Here is a 20,517-nt window from a genome sequence, read left to right as displayed (position 1 = left end):
CCCCATCTGTGCAATCTGTTTTAAATATTAAGCTCTAGCAATAGAGTTTCGATGCTTGCCAGTTACTTACTATAAGCAAAGCATATAAATAACACTCTAAATGTAATTCCATTAGCATGAAAAATAAGGGCTACTCCCGCACCAGAAAAATTGCATTCTTACTGATATAGATAATCGGAACTAGGAGTCTGGGGTATGAAAATATGTCTGAATTAAACCTCTGTTTACTTGTACTGCTGACATCCAGAGCCACATGATGGCCATTCTGCAGCTGTCTGAATGTAATGTGCTCCCTCCCCTGTTCATTCCATCTGTGACAATGGGACAAAACCCATATTTTAACTGACCATATGAAAAATTCGTCAGCTTTACTATGGATGGACTATTGGATTTTTGCCATAATTCAGACATGACCTTTTTATCACACTCAGCAGTTTCAATCATCCTCCAGTGCTATGTTCACAGTGTAAGCCATGAGAGAGAGCTGTGCAAACACCTGACATCAGAACATGTGGAGCATTAATGATGAACACTGCTGTTTGATAGGATGTAAGAACCCATTACTTTCCTTGTTTTCTCAGGTCTCTCAGCCAGTAAGATAATTGCTCCCAATTTAGGAATAACAGCTCTGAGGATAAATGAGTCTAAGTGGCTACAGAATTAGAAATGACACTACTACATGGCCATTGTAATGTAGACAGAGCTGTACCAAATCCAATGTACAAATTCCTCATACATTCTTTAAAAATAACAATAGGGATAAATATTTTCAATTCTGTAACCAGCTACTCACCCACAATTCCGAATTCTTCTGTGTTTACAAGACCACATTAGTGTAATGCAGCTCCCACAGTTTTAATTAAGCTTTATATGCAAGTTCATTTGGGAAAATGTAATTAATAACACAATGTTTCTACTGCATTCTAAAATAAGAGGAAGGGTGCATTAAGGAGTAAAGAGAAGGTTTTTCTAGTTGGATAAGGCATCTTGCTGTAATGAATGCTCCTAATACTGCAGCTCCTGCAATGGTTTCAATCTGCTGCCCACTGAAAACTCAACCATAACCTTCAAAGAAGTAACTCCTACCACTATGGAGTAACAGGGATTAGAAACCTCATAGTGATTCTTTTCTCTTCTGCCATGACTACAGATAGTGCTGATCTGTGGGTTGAAGATCAGGCATTAAAATACTTACTTTACTCAAATTAAGCCACAGAAAATCACATTTCCTTGCAGAATCCAGAGTCATGCCAAAGGAGTATATTTGTTTTAAAAATGCAAAGACAAAATATATTTATGAGAGGCCCTGTATGAATTTGGTGGATGTTTCTCCACTTTCCACTGGATGCACTTAGCACAGGATCCAATAGACCATTTGGCTTGAAACAAAACAAATACTATAGTTTCAGTGAAAAACAAGGGAACAAAACAAGTCTGACTAAGGTAGAGAATGAACAAGGATGTATTTTTAACTGAAACTTAAATTACTATAAGAAAACTCAAACAATTGGGCTGGACAAGAATTGAGGATTGTTGTTTTCAAGTTGGGGAAGATAATGCTTATCAACAGAATATCAATAGGAGCATGTTTAAAGAAAGACTTTGTCCTACATGCCCAAAACACATTTTTCAGTGCCTTGAAAAATCCACCAGACACAGGTAAAGGAACATTGCTTTATTTCTTATTCTAACTGTTAAGCATGTCAGCAGAAGTTAATTTCTTGCCATTTAATCCAATAGAAAAAAGACTAATGCCATAAAACATTACGAAGAAGTAAATCTACTATAACTGAATTATCTTCCTTTTATGTGCCAATTGTTCTACTAGCTGTATACTGACTAAAAGAGTAGTAATGCTCATAAAATTAATAAAAACAAAGGGGTATAATGGGACATAACTCAGGCTCTGCAAAAGAAAAAAAAATCAGTTCCAGAAGGAATCCAGAATTCAGACTGATCATTTAAGCAGTCTTGTGACTGCTAAACTAATCTCCCGTTTGAGTGCAGAAGCCTGATTTTACATTTTGCTGAGAAGTCTGCGCTCCCATTAACCTTAAATAGCATTATGGGTACTCAGCATTTCAAAAATCAGGTCTTGGACCACTCAGCCAAAGCCTATCGTGTGGAAAGCTGATATTACCTGGAGTGGTTGAGATGGAAATTGAGCAGTGCAACACCTCAAAAAGTTAATTATGGACAGCATTAGCCATCAAAGAAGCTTTTGTATTTTACAGTGTTTTCAGAATTGGTGCAAGTCCTGGCATTAACTACAGCAGCACTAGTGGCTTAAGAGCTTTTTTTCCTGGCCCAAATAGAGAGATTAGAGTGTTCTGGGCAATGTTTGCCATACTTCCTTTTTCTCTTGATCACTCCCACAATATTAACCAGGTGGAAGACGCAGACAAACCAAGCATAAACTACAAGATCACCTATTTCTTCAGAATTCAGTACAAACATGTGGACAGATTAGTAGATTTACAATCAACTCCTCTGTCTTGTTCAGCTTCATTAAGTTGCTTTTCTATCATAAGACAACAAAGATGCCTCTGAAGCTTTGACTCAAGTTGATAGATCTGTGGGTTGTAGCTGACAGTTTGGCATAGGAACAGCAGCAATATGAAGGTTATAATGTGGGTGCACTCTACTCAAGACATTTCTGTAACAGCACTACTGTAGCTCTGCTCTTACTCACTGTAAATACACACTAACCACCATCAATCCATCAACTGGAAGAAATAAATATTCATACTATTTGGAAATTTATGAGAATACCTTGTCATTTAGCAACATTGTGCTTCTGCCCATCCCTCTGCCAATGAAAAACTATTACATTGATCTTAGACTGCAACACTAACCATCCACTAAATATTTATATAAGGCAACTAAATTTTTGTCTGGATAGGGCCCATCCATTCCTTGTTTAGCACTTATTCTACAGAGGTGCTTATTACAGTCATACTTGTTTGAATAATCATCTCATGTCTCTGAAGAACCCAAACTGGTTTGACTCAGAAGTTCAGTGATCTCTTCTGAAATGTAGCACCTAATGTTCTGTGGAAATCAGTCCTAACACAATTATTCACTCAGCAAGGCATTATCAATTGTTTAGAGAAAGAGACTAAACCCCTTGCTGACATTGAACTAAATCACCAGCACTTGTACTGCCAGGGGATGCCTCAGTCATGGATTAAGACTTGAACTTCACATGCACTGGCTCAGAGGACCCCCACAAACCTTAACAGGATGTTATCAACACCAAGTTGAACTGGGGAACAAAGTAAATTGAAATAATGTTCTAAAGAATGCAGGAGAACTTTCCATAGCTTACAAGTTTGGCAAAATTAAAAGAAAAAATGATTCTGACTAGTAAAAATACACTTGAACATCCAATTCCACATGACAAACTTTGAAAATGGAAACTTATGCATTCATGATTAATAGATCTCCCCCAGCGCCATTCATGACTGGGAAATGTATGAGCTAAACTCTATACACTCAAAAAATAACAATTTTACAGTGAGAGATGGTAATACTAAAAATAAAAATCTGAATCCCTAACATTAACAGACTGAATTACTCAGTCTTACTATCAGGCTGCTATAGAAAAAAAAATCACTCTGACCCAAACTGCAAACAGACTAGAGGAGAACAGTCAAACACTATTTGATAAATGGTGATAAAGTGCAAAACAAGAAATTGTGAGAAAGGGCTGATCTATCCAAGCACACTCAATAACACAGCAAACAGATGGTTAAGCAATATCAACACAGGAGTATCAACATAGCTAAGTCAGTGTTCTCACTGCCTCCACAGTTTGTTTTATTCTCCTCAAGGCCCCACGTGCAAACATGGCAAGTGTGCTGGGTTTGCTGTGTAGGGCACATGGGTTCAGACACCTCAGAAACATCCTAGTGACTGGGAGAAGGAGCAGGTGAAGGACAGCAAAAATTTGTATCATGATAGACAGATGTATAAGCAGCAGCAGCAGCTTTTGCATGAGTGTGTTGCAGATAATTCTGTAATGATATTGAAGTCTTAAACTACTACAAAGCTCACTCCATTAAAGAGATCCCACAGAAAGCATGTCTGATGTTGGTTCTGTAGTCAGTATGCTTGAGTATCTAATATTAATTTTTATTTATTATACATTTCCACTCAAAAGACATCTACTTAGATAACAGAAGACAAAAGAGCATTGATAAGAGGTTGATAATACATCAAAATATCACAACAATCTTACCACAAAAAACATAATTTCACTTGCATTTTGAAAGGTTTCACAGCACTGCACAGCTGAATGTAACAACTGAGACATTTTCATACATAAAAACCATATTCATCAGCTCAAGATTATGCTGAATTTTTTATTACCATTTTTTCTTCTTGTTTATCTCCCTACTGAGTTTTTTCATGGCTGTCTTTACCCAGGGTAATAATGTTAATGCCCAAGTAGTATCAAAAAGCAGCTACCTTGAAGCAGCAGTGAGTATTTTCTAAAGGAAAAAGTCACTCTTCTTCTCCCTCCTTTCTTTGCAGCATTTCCTCCTGAAAGCATGGGAGTGTGCTCGCTTGCTCATCACTCCTGCTACCCTAAACAACTGAGATAGCTTTGTTCTTCTGCACCAGCAGTTCTGCTCATGAACACTGACACTGAATTTCCTTTTTTAGACAGCAAGGACGCAGACTTTCTTCCTCTTCTCCCTCCCCCTGCCTCGCCTCCCCTCCCCCTCCTACAGTCTTTGCTGTGCCCTCATCTTACCTTCAGCAGCACAAGAAATCCATGCTGCAGTTTTTTTTTCCTTGTTAGCAGCTCTATGGCAACAGCAGTTCTGAGGCAGCAGTCCTTTACAGTTCTCACTTCATTCTCCTTCCCTCTTCATAAAGATACACAGCCTGTTAGCCCAGGAAATCAGCAAAGACAATTGTGATGTGATTAGTAAATTAGTAAACACAATTCCACAATTATCCAGGAAAAAAGTGTGTCCCAGGGGGTACAAAGTTGTATTCCCAGAAGAGATGAATATTAGCAATGCAAATGAATAATAGTAAAAGGAAATAAGAGAAATTCTTTTGGGTAATTAACTGTAAAATCATCTTTATGATAACGCAGCTTTCTTGGACAGAAAGGTGAAAAAAGAGAATTCTGAGCTTAAGATATACACAGTATTATATTCAAATAAAGTCCTCTAACAATTTATCATTTTTTGACGGAGTCTTTATTTGTTATTAGTACATAAATTAAATCAGTGCTTTGTTTGTTAAAATCCTGCTGAAATAAAGGCAATAATGGCATACAAAATCTTATAATCTTGTAACTCATGGAAAAGTATATACCAAAATACATTCAGAAATGTATTTATAACACTAACCTTAGAGAACAAAAAAGCAATAAAGGAAAACTACCAGTAATTGGGTAGTTACTGAGTATTATAGCATCTGCCTGCTTCAAAATCAGGATTTTCCTGATTTCTTACTTTGTTACTTCTAAATTAATCAGAACAATGAGCTACAAATAAATGCTGAATATGACAGCAAAAACCCCAACTACTTAAGACTCAGAAACAATTATTAGCAGAAGCTCTTTAATCAAAGCACAAGATAAAAATACTTTGAATAAAGGCACATACATTCTCTCTATATACTGCAAAAAAACTGCCAGTATTTTATAATCTAATCATTTTTATCACATGCACAAAATAAATCAATTGATATACTCCTGCAATTCAGCATGAATTTGCATTTCTCTATCCTGCTGTGTAAAGAACAAAGATTTCTGGCCACTGCCAATTGCTGTGACATAATGTGTTAAAGTGCATGTCCTAGACTGGCCCGAGCAACACCACAGTTACTCCTGGCTGAAGTAAAGGGATCGCCTGCATCCTGTCTGTGCTTGCACCAGCCCATGTCCACACTTGCTGGAAAATGTGGAAAACAGGGGCAGGTATTCCTGGGCACGACCTGAGAGGAAAACATTGAATTCCTTGCTAATCCAGCACCTCACATGTTCATTTTTGTTTCATCTGGCAATATTCAGTTGGCATACAAAATAATATAAAATAGAGTCCTGGGATGGGTTGAAGCACAAACAATTGGGGCTAAGGACTGGCCTACAGAGGCTCCCTAGCACTAAACAGAAGCTCCAAAAACCAGAGTAGTTACATTTAGCAGTTCACTTTGCACTTCAGCTTCATGGGCATACAACTGAGACTCAGCCACAAGAACAACATGTATCTCTAACGCTGTTAAAGAGAAAAGCCTTTGAATAATTATATTTTTCATCCAAAAAAACCTCAGAAGGATTAACAAACAAAACAAATAAAATGACTAAACAAGTCAGAATGTTGATTAATTTTTAAAACTTTTTTTAAACTTTTCCCCACCCTGAGCTGGCTGCTTTTCAGGCTGAAGCATAGCTCGCAAAGCAATCAGTCCCAGCTTTACAATTTACAAATTTGCAATTTACAAAAAAAGAATCTTCAAAGAGAGATAATAATTTCCATTTTACAAGAGATGAAAGAAGGGCACAAAGCTGAAACTACTCATCTATAGTTTCACATTGTGCCAGTATTAGTGACAGAAACAAAACTTGGGGAATCTGAACTATAGTTACCTGAAGAAATGAACAGTCTCAATTTTTTTTATGAAAAGTAAAGCTCAGTAGGAAACTTTCAGTTTATAGAAATTAAGATTTACCTTGAGGCCAATACTTCCAATCACACAGTTCATTTTATTAATGACAAAGTATTTAGCTTTATTGTTAAGTTTTACATGTTACAACAAGCTCTATAAACTGCAAAACACTGTTGTGAAGGTTAAAATACTCTGATAGAAAAGAAACAAGAGAATTCAGTTAATATCCAATGCTGGATATGGACAGAAAGCACTTCTGTTAGGGAAAAATGAAATTATTTCTGTGATGTCTTGCTGCTTAGAGATGTACACATTTGAAACATTCTGACAATAAATACAGAGTGTATTACAGCCTGCAATACACTCAAAGGAAAGCTCTCTGTGCAGTGCTGTATCAGCTGATAACACCAGACATTTTGTTGTCACTAATTTGAGGTAGGCTCTCATACCTCACAGTGCTGCACACACACTCTGGAAAGCACAGTGTGTTTGTTCTGATGTCCAAAAGTGTGATTGGGATGAGGACGGACGGAGTCACATGGCTCGTTGCTGTCACCAGTCAGGACACAGGGCATCTATCAAGGTACACATATCTACAGCATATATTAGAGATTAGTACTTTTTTTTAACCACTAATGGGTCCTGTGAGTTTACCCCTGTAAAAGTCAAAGAACTGCTTGGCCTTTTTGGTGTTTTCATCTTGGGTTTGGTTCCCATGCATTACTTCCTCCTACTAAGCACGTAACACTCAGCGTTTTTACCAATAAGGAAAAGTACTCAAGTTAAATACAGATATAGGTGTGCCTGTAGTGGCTGTTCCAAAACTTAAAACAACTGAAAACAGCAATTAAAAAACTCAAGCAATATCAGTGGATGGCAAATTTGTATAATCATGAGAACAAACAATGTGCAGAGATGGTTAACCAATAGCAGAAGGAAAACAGTTTTCTTCAAAATAATGCACAGGCTTATATTTACCTTTCTCTCAGAACTGGAAAAATATTTTTTGCCAGTTGTCTCACAGAAATATATGACATGCAGTATTTCATGGCTTAAAAAATAAATGTAACCACAACTGTGTCATGGTGTTATCATCTGCCACCTGGTTCATCTCTCAGCATTATTTACTTTTGTAATATAAAGAACAGACTCTACCCTGAAAGTAGCCTGCAACTTCTATCAAAGATTTCTAGGCCTCCTTCCATTACTGATCCCCACATTCTTCAAGGATTTGCTCATGCATAACCTCTGAGAAAAAATATCACCCCCACATTACAGAGAAGAAAACTGAAGTGCAAAAAGAGTCCTCATTCAATGGCAAGTCTAATAAATATCATCTGCTCAATTTTAGTGCTAGAATTCCAGTCTGTGGTCACACTAGGAGTCCTTAGCACAACAGAGGAACAGAACGAAGCTGATTTCATGTCCTGGGCTTGACTACAAATCTTGAAAACTTGGAAACAAAGAATCTAAGTGCTCAATCAAGAAGAACATTCAAGACGTAAAACTGTAATTATTGAGTTTTATAACATGCAGAGGCCTGGATGACCACAAAAATCATAGAAAGAAAAGCATATTTCTGGTTCAAGTATTTAGGTTAAGATTTTATTGTGCCAACAGTTTTCTTATTACCAGAATTGTTACTAAAATTACAAGACTACCATAAGTGAGTCCATATGACAGTTTTCTTATGTTACACTCATTTAAAGAATTAACAGTAATTTACATACTTCCACTAAGAAATTAAATACTGACTTTCTAGAATTAACCCTAGATTTTATTAGAAGACCAACCAAATGCTAACCAAAATAAAAGGGAAATTTTTCACAAATTTAAAGTTTTGTAAGCAACTATACCCACTAATAAAAATAAGTAGCAATTAACTTCCCTTAGTTCTTTAGATTTTTTGACCCCCTGGGAGAGGGCTGAGAAACCAAGGCTCCTCTGAGGGCCCAGAGCACTTCTGCCGCTTCCTTTTCAGCAGCAGTTTACAAGACCTGTCCCACTGTATAGAAGAAACACCATCTTTCTTAAAAAATCAGCAAGAACTTCATCATTCCAGGGTAAGAAATAACTAACAAATAACTCCAAACCTCTGAATGTGGGAGGGTCACTACAAGTCTGAATTTAAACTCCAAACTCTAAGAGGAGTTTAATTAATGGATGAAGAACCTGAAAGATTAAATTCACACAACTTTGATGTTTCTTTAAAAAAAAAAAAAACACAAGTAAATTAGTCTTAAATACTTTAACAAATTATTACAATAAAAAAAATCTAACTGGGAATGAGAGAACTGAAGCTAAGAAACAAAATTCTGCACAACCGAAGCAGGAACACTCCTTGGAGACGTGTGCTCCAAGCAATTAGGAAGCACAGGCCATAAACCACCCCACAAACATTTCAGACAAATGAGTCAGCTGGCCAGCAAAAGGCCCCGTCCACCCCACATCCTCTGCACAAGCCTGAATATCTTGAATAGACAGAGCATGTGGGGCAATTAAATCAACCAAAGCAGTTTAAATCCCACTGTCTTTCCATAGTGCTTGGCAGCTAAATAATTTAAGCATCTTTGAATATGTTCCTTATTGGCCTAGTGCACAACTATTCAGTGAGACAGAACTTGGGACAGAGAGAGGAAATTCTGGATGTACTTTCAATTCACTCAACAGGGACATCACTAAGATTTCACAACACAAATTTGACTACAGTTACAAAGACTAGAAATATCTGTCAAAACATAACAAAGTTGTAAAATAACTTTAAAAAAGGATGACAAAGCAGGCCTAACAACCCAATGTACTAAAGTCATCATAATGTGCATTTCAGATTACACTGAGGTAGTACAGAATACAAAGCCAGCATTCTCAATCCATTAAAAACACTGTATCTTTTACATTCTTATTGTTCAGCTTTTTAAGATTGTAATTTCAATGGAGTGACCAAAAATGCTTGCTAGCATTAATGACACCCTGACTGCATTTAAATAACAAGCATGGGACTCCAGGAATTTGGACTTTCTTTCTCCTCTGGAGGTTTTCCAGAACCTATCCACTCCTACATCTGAGGAAGCATGCTTTTGTTTAGGCAGGATCCTTTGGGACTGCTGAACTGAAAATATCACTTCTTGCTAGCAACACCCTAACAAGCCATCTTGATCCTTAACATGACCTACTGTGAGCAAACTCTCTGTTTATCATTACCTTCCTTGCCCTGCCAGTCATGGCAATCAAATAATACACAGTCTGAACCCTGGCAGCAGACTTAAAAATGCAGGAAAAGAATTCTGGGATCTTGCAGGTTTCCTATGAAGTACTTGGCAGTTTCATGGCAAATTCAAATCATGCCATGAGATTATTAAAAGGTGATTTCTGAGATTTCCTAATGCAAACTGTACATCGCCTTCGCCAGAACATTGGTGAGCAGGAATTGCTCAACTGGAGCTCAGTTTCAGGAGGTGTCAGCTCCTACTGCTTTCTTTAAATACGTCACTCCTTACTTCAGTCTGCATGAATAATCACTGGAAACCCAGCTGCTAAACCAGCTAGTCCATCTGTTACCCCTGTTAATAAACATATTATTATGTTCACTCTCACTAAAGAGCTCATGATTCACTGGGATTGTCTTTTTGGGAAACATCTACAGAAGTATATTAGGTGCACATATATATGTGGCTGTGGATCCTATCTTTAGCAGCACAGACATATTATTTAGTGTCTTCTTGGTATCCCTACTGCTTGAAGATAACATGAACCTGGGCCTTGGGGAGCAAGTTTTCAGATGAGGCTGCTTTAAAAGCTTAATCAGATTTAAAGCCAGGGGATCGCAAGAAATCCCAGTGTCATAACAAGATTTTTGTCAGTGGCAAAATCTGACCAAAATTTTGGTATCTCTCAGTTTGATGCTTCCTGTTCAGAACACAAATAATTCCAGGCAGAGTATGGCTAACACTGGCCCAAAAATATACAAAATAGATATAAACACGCATGAAAGGCTGTTTGCACTACTGTAACCAAAGAGATACTTCTCAAATATTGTACAGAGGTTTTAAAGGGTATAAAATGTAGGATTTTTTCCTCTAGTGCAGTTAGGGGTCATTGCTAATACAAGAAGCCCAGATATCTTGTTTCATAAAAAAAGAAGACCAATTCTGTGTTTCCAACCGCTTGCTTGAAGTTTATGAAACAAATTTTTTTTCATCTTTTCATTTGATGAAAGAAGTTGATGATTTCCACGAGAAGAAACACTGGGTTCCTTTTCTCATATACCTTAATATACAATATGGATGTGCAACATCCATATAATAAATGCCTTTCACGTGGGAACTGATGATTTGTTTCTTAAATGATAATTTCATTGTTCCAGTCATACACCACTAGAGGCAAATAGAGCATCTGCCAAGGGGCCACTGGACTGAGGAGTGTCACTGCATCAAAACAACCACAAATCAGAACAAATAACGTGATCAAATGATTTGACCAAATTCTGCCAAACTCTGCTATGACCACATGACAGCAGAAACCAGTCTGCTCACAGGCTTTTCTTTATATTTAAGCATTAGGTGAATCAGAAATGAACAAAATCCTCAGAGACAGAGATATTTCAAGCTTCTTGATAAAGGCCAGTGACCAGGGGCTCAGGGGTCCTGTTTGGCTCTGTAGTTGCCTAATGCCGAGAAATCCTGGCATTTAATTGAGAGATCCCCCACTATTTTAGCCAGTAAATTACAATACCAACTTTAAAAATTGTCCCTCTTGATTGAAGATAATTGTTAAAAATTTTCAAGGTGTTTTTGATTATTTTTTTAGTAGAATGAAGTTTGACCAAGAGTTGTAAAACAAGATTTGCAGCAAGCTAGAGCAATGAGAACAATTTCTCCTTAAAAAAAAAAGCCAGGAAAGCCTCGTTACTAGAAAACTGTTGTCAAATCTGAACACTCAAAGTGATCTGAATACCCAGGCAGTCTGAAATGACACTGATTTCTTTATTGGAAAAGATAAAGCAGATACTTGTTTCTGAGATGCCATTTCAGGTCTGTGAAGAATGATGGCTTACCTTCCTGAAATTCCCATGTCTGGAAATCTTTTCCTCTCAGATTTGAAAATCTACTAAGACTTAAAGGCAGTGCTTGAATAAAAATATTCATCAAACAAATTCAACAGCTTTCCTAATAAATATTCAAGATCCTTAACAAATATTCAGTAGTGTTATTTCTCCATTTAGACTCAAATCACTTTTAATGCAGTAGGAAATCTAACTGTGCTAGCCCAAAATTTTGTTCACATTCTTTCTTCAGTCCATCCTGTTTGGTTTTCAACCAGAGGTTAATAGTCCATGCAAACTGGCATCATTCATTTAAAAGGCCTCTGGCTATTGTTGTGTGTCTAGCTGAACTGCAAACGCAAGAAATATCCTCAATATTTTCTACCCAGCAGGGGTGGACAGAAAGAACTTGAGAGCATTAGGATAGGCTGACAGTGGAGCTGCATTTATATAATTTTGCTGGGATAGTAGTAGATTGTACTATGTCTACAGATAATATTGCCCCAGCAAATGCTACCATAGGAAAATTTAAGGTTAATACAGTCTTTGAAAGGCTCCCTTTATGATATTCTAGATAGTTCTAGACAATTTACAATATTCTAGACAAGTAAAGGGTTGAGTTTTTCAAGCACTGCCTCCATTTCTTCATATATAATCACTATGGAAACAGATTGCAAAGTGATACACATAATGCATACAAAGGCGGCACAAATTATTGCTTATAATTGGTATTACTTGCCTCCATAAGAAATACTGATGAATAGATTAGATTACTGTGAAACCTGAAAAGAGCATTAAAATGATTGATATTTTTTCTACCACAGTAGAAAGTGTTGGGCATGATCATGTAGTCGGTTTGCACAGTAACAGTTCTCTCAGTGCTTTATTTTGGACTGCACTAACCTTTAAATCACTCTTGTCAGGTTTTTTTTTTGTGTACTGGGATCTGCAGCACATCGCAGCACCGCGCTTTCGGCAGCACCCTGAGAACCACCTAATCTGCCTACTACAAATACTCCTGCATCCCCCTCAGGAATGACCCACCCTTAGCGCCTCGGGACAAGTTTGTGGGGTTCAGCCACGGGCCCGCCGGCCTGCACTGGGTGTGAGCCCGGGGCCCAGGAGCCCTCAGAGGCGCCTCCATCTGCCCCCGTCCTCAGGGCGTCTCCGTGAGCTCCCAGCGCTGCTCCCTCATGACCAACGCTGCCCCGGCTCCGGGAGCGCAGGGGGAGAGCTCGGGGTATGTGCTGCTTGTCAGGGAGGAGGAGGCGGGAGCCATTTCTGTGTGCGGATGGGGCGGATGCGCGGCCGCGGGTCCCCGCCCGACGAAGCCTCTTTCCCTCTCCTGTAATGCCCCCGATTCCAGGGCTTTAAAAACAACCAACACGGTGGGGGAAACGCGACCACGAAAAGGAGCCGCTATGCCGCCCCAGCCGCTGCCGCAGGGCCGCTCGCTGTCCCCTCAGCTCGGCCCAGCCGGCGCCGCCATTCCCCCTCCCGCCCCGCGCTGCAGCAGGGACCGGACGGGAAACCCCGTGCGCGTGGGGGGGAAGGGGAGGCAGAGGGAGGAAGGAGTGGGGCGCTGTGACGCACTCAATGGTGCAATATCCTTCCGCGATCTGACAAAAAAAGTAGTTCTATGTTCCACGTAGCCTCGTGGACCCCAGAGGTACATACACAACGTTCGGATTAACTGAAAAATTCGCATGGCGGGAATCTCTTGGGGTACAGGGCTTAAACCGGAGGGATTCTTGCTTTTTTGAGTGTGGCATAAGGTATATATCCATGCGCAGAGCAGAGAGCAACGAGTCCGGCAGTAGGGCGGCTATATAAGGCGGGCGCCGCGGAGGGCTTGCCTTTTCAGTTGAGGACAGAGCTGGTGATCGGAACATGTCAGGGGGCTCCGCGGATTATAGCAGGTATGGTGGGGGCCTGGGCTCTTTCCAAATTCGGGGGGTTCGTGGATTATGCGTGGGTGGCCAGGGAGAGAGGAAAAATCGAAAGGGGTCGAGGGGTGAGAGCCGGGGCGCCCTGGGGGAGGCAGGGTGCTGTGGTCAACCAGCCCTGCGCCCTGGCCCCTCCCGTTCTAGACGTTTCGGTCCCTGCGCTCCCCTTGCTCGCGGCTCAGCAACGGTTTAGCTCTAGTCCTTGGGGCTCGATTTTCGTTACTGGCTTTCTTAGCAGTCCAGTCAGCCTTAAAAAGGACTTTTTCGAAATTAATTCGTATATAGCTGTGTTGTAGTTTAAATATTTAAATGCCTTTCTGTGGATGGTTTTTTTTTACATTCGATTCTCCCTCGCGCCGTCGGTTCGCCCCGGGTTTTCGGGCCGCGCTGAGGGCGAGACCATTGTATTTTTTTGCGGGGGGAGGGGGAGCCCCCCCCGGGCGATCGCCCGGCGCCGTCCGCCCGCAGCGCCCGGTTTGCGCAATCCCAGGGGTGGAGCTCTCGCGAGAGTTCCTCGGCGGGGCGGGGCGGGGGGGATCCGCTGCAGCGCCGGGAGCGCGCCCGCCCCCCCCCCCCCCCCATTCGCGCGCCGCCGCGGGAGCGCGCGCTCGGTGCGCCCATGCCCGCGGCGTCGGGCCCGGCCCCGGGAGCCGGGCACGGGCTTCGGCGGCGCCCAGGCCGCTGAGGAAGAGGGGTAGGAGTTTGTCCGTTGGCAGAAGCTCAGAGCACCTGCTGGAATGATCTGCCACGGGCCCCGCCGCTGTCTTAGCCGACGTGTCGGCTCGCTTCTGCGTCGTGGTGGCTCTTGTGCTAACAGCGTGTTATCTTTCATGGCAGAGACCATGGCGGCCCAGAGGGAATGGAGCCCGATGGTGTCATCGAGGTGAGCACTTACGAACTGACCTGAGAATTTAATGGCTGGTGGACAAGGGTATTGGATTTATTTTTTATTATTTTTTTTTATTACAGAGCAATTGGAATGAGATTGTTGACAATTTCGATGATATGAATTTAAAAGAATCCCTTCTAAGGGGCATTTATGCTTATGGTTTTGAGAAGCCTTCAGCTATTCAGCAGAGAGCTATTATTCCATGCATCAAAGGTATGCAGTAGATTCATTAATACCAACATCGGATAATTAGGAAAGCATTATAAAATGCACATGTTGTTTCGTTAGTGTGCAGTAATAACTACTTTCAGTCTTCATTGAACAAGTGATATGATGGTACACCATCTTTCGGGACTGACCTGAAATGGAGAGACCTCTTTAGTACTGATCACTTACTTCAAGGGGAATTAAGTAAAACTAACATGATTGACCCGTGTGGGAGCAGTAAATGTGTATCCTACTTTTTTTAGGGTATGATGTGATTGCTCAAGCTCAGTCAGGTACTGGCAAGACAGCCACATTTGCTATTTCCATCCTGCAGCAGTTGGAGATTGATCTCAAGGAGTCCCAGGCACTAGTATTGGCCCCTACCAGAGAACTGGCTCAACAGGTATTGATAGTGTAGTTTAAAAAAACAAAAAACTTTTGTGTGTTGCATAGGTTTCAGGTTTCACAACTGTGAGACAACATTACCAGACTTCTTAAGGGGCTGTAATAAATATCCATTCAGAACCCTTTTTGTGTGAAGTAATGGGGGATACAAACTGGCTTCTGTCCCACAGGTTCTCTGTCTCCATAAAGAGCTGAGTTAATAAACACAGAGGGCGTGTTGGGACAAGGGTGCAGGAGGCAGCTGCTGTGCTATGTGTAAAGTGAAAGGATCATCTTCAGGAGAAAAACACAATTACTAAAGCCAGTGTTCTGAGTGGAAACAAAAAATACGCTTGTTTGGAAGCTATTTAAATGCAGTTGTGCAACATGAAAACTGCAGTGCGCATTTGGTTACTTTTAAATGGTTTTGTATCTTTTTATGTTTTCCTGACAACATAATTGCATGTCTTTCACCTTCAAGGCTTGGTATTCTGTTATGTTAAGTGGGTGTGTGGTAATGACTTCGAGGACACTTATCTTGAGGATAAGTATCAGTAATAAGGGGTCTTAAAGTGCAATGTTGAACCGACTCTAAAGTAGAAAACTTGTCATTTTCAACTAGACTGAAATGCCAGTACTGTGTGACAGTTCTTTAAGGTAAAGCTAAATGTACTAAATCAGACAGAAAACAAAATAAATTGAATAAGGGCCTTTTATCAGAGTGTTATGCCTTTGTTCTGCTCTAAAGCTGAGGTGAGGCTTGTTTTAAAACCTGGCTTGTGGTGGTGCCATTGGAGAGCGTTCACAGAAGAGTGTCCCAAGTGCTTAACATGCAGGCCTGAGCAGCTGAGCACTGGTGCTCACTTCTGGTGCCTCTGCTCTCAGCTTACTAATTATCTCATGGCAGTCACTCAATCAGCAAGTTTAGCCAGTAAGAAAAAAATGTAACTTAACTTCCTCTGGTTTCTAGTTAGCAACTTGAGTTATGTGAAGTTGGGCAAAGTCTTTTAGCAGCTCTCAGTTCTAAGGGCTCCATAGCCTCCATAGCCCTTATTTTGGTGTCTTGGCTTCCTAAGTCCTTAAAAGCCAGTGGTAATGGGGCTTAAGCTTTATTGTGCTACAACTACTAATGGAAGGTTCTATTTTAGATTCAGAAGGTAATCCTGGCCCTTGGAGACTACATGGGAGCAACATGCCACGCTTGTATTGGTGGCACAAACGTGCGCAATGAAATGCAGAAACTCCAGGCTGAGGCTCCACACATCGTGGTGGGAACTCCAGGGCGTGTGTTTGATATGTTGAACAGGCGTTATCTTTGTAAGTATGAACCTCAGTGTGCACTTGCTGATAAAATTTTCAATGAAGGCCTCATACCCACTAAGAGCTTTAGTGTATTCTCAGTGTAGAGAGTTGTGCTGGAAAGCTTAGTACAGAAGCATAATGCATGCAAAGGATTGTGTATTTCTGAAACTTTTATGAGGTGCTTCTCTTTTTCCAATAGCACCAAAATGGATCAAAATGTTTGTTCTGGATGAAGCCGATGAAATGTTGAGCCGTGGATTTAAGGATCAAATTTATGAGATCTTTCAAAAACTAAGCACAAACATCCAGGTAAAAAAGCTTTCACATGGTAAAGTGATGCATGGAGATTTGGTTATAGTGTGGCTGAGAACTGAATTGCATAAATGAAAATCGTTGTAATGGGCTATGTGCTAACACAGAGTGATATATTTTAGGTTGTGTTGCTGTCAGCTACAATGCCAATGGATGTGTTGGAAGTGACCAAAAAGTTCATGAGAGATCCCATCCGTATTTTGGTGAAGAAAGAGGAACTGACTCTGGAGGGTATCAAGCAGTTCTACATTAATGTTGAGAGAGAGGTTGGTATTGGTTGTACTTGTTCTGGCAGGAGGAGTTAGGTTCTCTTACCTTCTTGTTAAAGCACTGTGCTAAAATTGCGGAAACCAAGGCTGAGCTTTAGTTTCTGCAATAATGCTAGTAGAGTAAACACAAGAAGAAGAAAAACTATGCACTAGATCAAAAAGGACTAGGGTGGACCTCTTTCTTAATGTCCAGTGTCCTGTGTCTGAAGATTTGGTGCAACAATTGATGCAAAAACTTGGCTTAGTTTCCAGGTTGTACTGAATGTAGTTGTGTGCCAAAGCAGGCTTAATCGGTTGTTGTATTTGAGTTCTATTCCTTGCTTGAAGTTAGTGTTGTGTACTGAGCTGTCTGTGTCATGTTGTGTTTCCTGATGGTCTTTGTTCTCCTCAGGAATGGAAGCTGGATACTCTCTGTGATTTGTATGAAACACTGACCATTACACAGGCTGTTATTTTCCTGAATACAAGGAGAAAAGTAGACTGGCTTACGGAGAAAATGCATGCCAGGGACTTCACAGTCTCAGCTCTGGTGAGAATTGCTGCTTCCAGTCACTTCTGAAATGCTGTGTGTTTACTGGAAAAGAAATGGTGATGAGGGGATATTAGTGAGAAGCAGGAAAGTTATAATATAGCTGTGCAGTGCTGTATTATCGTTCCCCCTGCTTAAAGTAAAATGTTTCCTTTCTATCCCTACCTGCTTCGTTCCCACAGCAGGTAGGGACGCTGGGATTCATACATGCCTTTGTTCTTTAAAGAATATTCTGGTTTGGAGCATTGGAATTGTACTGATTGCAGCTTTTTGTTTCAACTCTCCAGCATGGTGACATGGACCAGAAGGAACGGGATGTTATCATGAGAGAGTTTAGATCAGGGTCCAGCCGTGTCCTGATCACTACTGACTTGCTGGTGAGCATTGTATTCCATTGAATATATTCCTGTTCCAGCCTTGCCCCAAAAGCTTCATAAATGAGTGATGGTTTTTGTAACCTGAACTGTTGGGAGCTTTTTGGAACAGCAAAGACCATGCTCCACTATGGACTATGCAGTTGTAGTTCATAACTAATGATGTGGTTGACAAAAGCCTGAGATAGGTAAATTTGAAAATAGCCCCTAACTTGAATTGAAGACTTGGTGTTGCTTTGCAGGCTCGTGGCATTGATGTGCAGCAAGTGTCCCTGGTTATCAATTACGACCTGCCGACCAATCGTGAGAATTACATTCACAGGTCAGTTGGCTCTGCCCCTCCGTCAGTCCCTGTGCTGTGCTGGATGGGCACTGGCTCACACCCTCCTCACCTGATCCTGTAGTCCTCACCAAACCAGAGGTGTTGGCATCCATGCATAAACTTCTCAGAGCTAGCAGGGAACAAAACCACTTGTGGATTGGCTTTAAAAAAGCCCTGCCTTGAACAGCAGTGGTTCTGAAACAAGGGAGGAGCAGAACTTTTGAACACTTGAAGCAGTGGGAAAACTTAGATATGTAACAGATTCAGTGGTGACTATGAACCTTGTTGTGGGGAAGATGCCAGCAACTGAACTGCCTCTTGTCATGTAGGCTGTGACATATGAGTGTGAAATCATTAGTAGTGCAGCATCTTGACAGCAGGGTCAGCTTGGTCTGGGTTCTGGCTGACCTGGAGTTGTTGCTGCTCGGTGACAAGACAGACCTTACTTACTCCTAGCTTGTAGGGCTGCCTTTGCTTGTGGAGGTTCAGCTGTGTCCACGTGGTGTGTGCCATGTTTGCTCTTGGTGGCTCCTTAGTGTGGGATTCTTCTCTGTGGAGTCTTCTGGTAGCAATTTTGAGTTTGTTTCCCTAGGTTTAGTTAACTGCTTCTAGTGACTGTCCCTAAATATGAAGTAAACTGTGCTTTGTTACTTGATGTAAAAAAATACAGGAGTCCATAGCGGCAGTTGATGACACAAGATGGTGCTCAGAAACGACGTTGACGTAATTTAGGACGTGGATTCGTAAGCGGCACAGTTTGAATAAAGAGCGAGTTGGTATTTATTTATTTATTTTGTCATGATTATCCCCTAAGTTTTGTGAGCCCTTTCTGTGTATTTAGCTCCTGCTGGCAAGGTGCTCTATTGTGCAGTCTGTAGGGAGGTGGAGCTCACGGTGGGTATAACTAAACCACATGCACTGATATGTCAGTGACTGATGTGGGCTTAAACACAAATGCTGAACTTGGATCTTACTCTCGAAAGAAAACTAACAAACCCTAAGTTTTCCCACTGGAAACAGTTAGGTTGAATTAAATTCTGAAATTAAGTGTGCTGTTCCATGTTATTGGATAAAATCGGATTAACTTGGTAACAGCCTGATTGTTAAACAGCGTGTGCTCTGTGCTTGGGAGTGAAGCATGAGGGGTGGGGTGCACAGTTGAACAGAGGACTTCAGAACACAGTATCAAGCATTAAATGAAGATCTTACTTTGCAGCCAAAGAGTAACCGTGTGTGCCCTGCTGCCTGCCATGGAATGGACCTGGTGTGCTGCTGGCACCAGCTGCTGGTTTTTCCTGACCAGATGTGACTGGGGTGGCAGCTGGCCCTCTTAAGGCAGCATAGACTGGCCAGTGGCAGATAAGAGCAGCAGTCAAGAATGGATCTTGCAGACATGTAAAGCAGATGGGTGAGGCTAACTTGACTGTAAATGTGTTTTCTTTTTGTGCAGAATTGGCCGGGGTGGCCGTTTTGGCAGAAAAGGTGTGGCTATCAATTTTGTCACTGAAGAGGACAAGAGGATCCTGCGAGACATTGAGACTTTCTACAATACTACAGTGGAGGAGATGCCGATGAATGTGGCTGATCTCATTTAATCCCCGGGATGAGGTGGTTGTGAATCCAGTGCTCGCTGTTGCTGAATAGGCGATTCACAACGCGCATTGTGCTTCTTTCTTTGGGGATATATTGAATCTTGTCTCAATGCTCATTACGGATCAGAAATACAGATTTTTGATAAGAGAAGCGACTTTCTGTCGTGAGCTCTTGTGGGGAAGGCCATTGGCTTTGTCCACTTTAGGGTTAGACTGTTGGGGTTGGGTGGAAAGTCATGGGGTCTGTAAATTTTTTCTTTATTAGAAATTTATTTCCTAGTTCCATAGAAGTGGTTGTATTAGATGTTCTTTATCATTTAATAATTTACTTATGGACTAAAAGATATAAGTGCTGTATAAAGTCAGCCAATTATGTTAAACTAGCCTACCTTCCTTTATTGTATGTACTTACACCTCAGATTAAATTGGAAAGGCCTTTCAAAATCTCTAAACTTTTATAAGAGCATTAAAATGCATTTTTGTTTCATATGTATTTATTCAATAAAGTATTTAATTAGTGGTAAGTGTGATCTGGACCCTGTTGCTAAGCCCCAGCAAGCAAGCAATCATACTATTGTCTTAGTTAGGGTTAAACCCAGTAAAATTTGCCATATTGCACATGTCTTAATGAAGTTTGAATGTTCAATAAAATACTTCTATATTCACTTAAATTGTAAATAGTTGCTTCTTGGGTTGAGGGGAGGGTGATAGCAACCTGCA

General features: G+C 40.8%; 1 protein-coding gene and 3 non-coding genes across 5 annotated transcripts; all 4 read left to right on the top strand.

The window, feature by feature from the left end:
• Window positions 1-13,253: 13,253 nt before the first annotated feature.
• On the top strand, window positions 13,254-20,462 carry EIF4A2 (eukaryotic translation initiation factor 4A2). 2 transcript variants are annotated; one of them, XM_053986448.1, is made up of 12 exons: window positions 13,254-13,340; window positions 13,465-13,590; window positions 14,455-14,500; window positions 14,587-14,719; window positions 14,977-15,116; window positions 16,246-16,414; window positions 16,599-16,708; window positions 16,834-16,977; window positions 17,372-17,509; window positions 17,797-17,886; window positions 18,126-18,205; window positions 19,656-20,462. In XM_053986448.1, the coding sequence occupies exons 2-12, from the start codon at window positions 13,562-13,564 to the stop codon at window positions 19,798-19,800; spliced, it is 1,224 nt and encodes a 407-aa protein (XP_053842423.1). In that variant the 5' UTR covers window positions 13,254-13,340; window positions 13,465-13,561; the 3' UTR covers window positions 19,801-20,462. The 2 variants fall into 2 exon arrangements, with proteins under 2 accessions (XP_053842423.1, XP_053842422.1); XM_053986447.1 differs by having other exon boundaries at window positions 13,262-13,590.
• On the top strand, window positions 14,830-14,900 carry LOC128812537 (small nucleolar RNA SNORD2). The gene has a single exon (XR_008438763.1). It is a non-coding gene; the product is annotated as a small nucleolar RNA SNORD2 (small nucleolar RNA).
• Window positions 17,025-17,205, top strand: LOC128812535 (small nucleolar RNA SNORA81). The gene has a single exon (XR_008438761.1). It is a non-coding gene; the product is annotated as a small nucleolar RNA SNORA81 (small nucleolar RNA).
• LOC128812527 (small nucleolar RNA SNORA63) lies at window positions 17,591-17,718 on the top strand. The gene has a single exon (XR_008438753.1). It is a non-coding gene; the product is annotated as a small nucleolar RNA SNORA63 (small nucleolar RNA).
• Window positions 20,463-20,517: the final 55 nt, after the last annotated feature.

The sequence above is a fragment of the Vidua macroura genome, chromosome 10 (genome assembly GCF_024509145.1).
Source record: "Vidua macroura isolate BioBank_ID:100142 chromosome 10, ASM2450914v1, whole genome shotgun sequence".
NCBI classification, from domain to species: Eukaryota; Metazoa; Chordata; class Aves; order Passeriformes; family Viduidae; genus Vidua; species Vidua macroura.
Note: the sequence above shows the minus strand (reverse complement) of the source record. Positions and strands in the feature narration are given on the sequence as shown.

What these genes read in the sequence shown, in the direction of transcription:
- EIF4A2 (XM_053986448.1), top strand. Translation starts at nt 13,562, where the DNA reads ATGTCAGGGGGCTCCGCGGATTATAGCAG. An exon ending in ACTTCACAGTCTCAGCTCTG is followed by an intron (nt 17,510 to 17,796) that starts GTGAGAATTGCT and finishes TCAACTCTCCAG; the next exon opens with CATGGTGACATGGACCAGAA. An exon ending in TGATCACTACTGACTTGCTG is followed by an intron (nt 17,887 to 18,125) that starts GTGAGCATTGTA and finishes GTTGCTTTGCAG; the next exon opens with GCTCGTGGCATTGATGTGCA.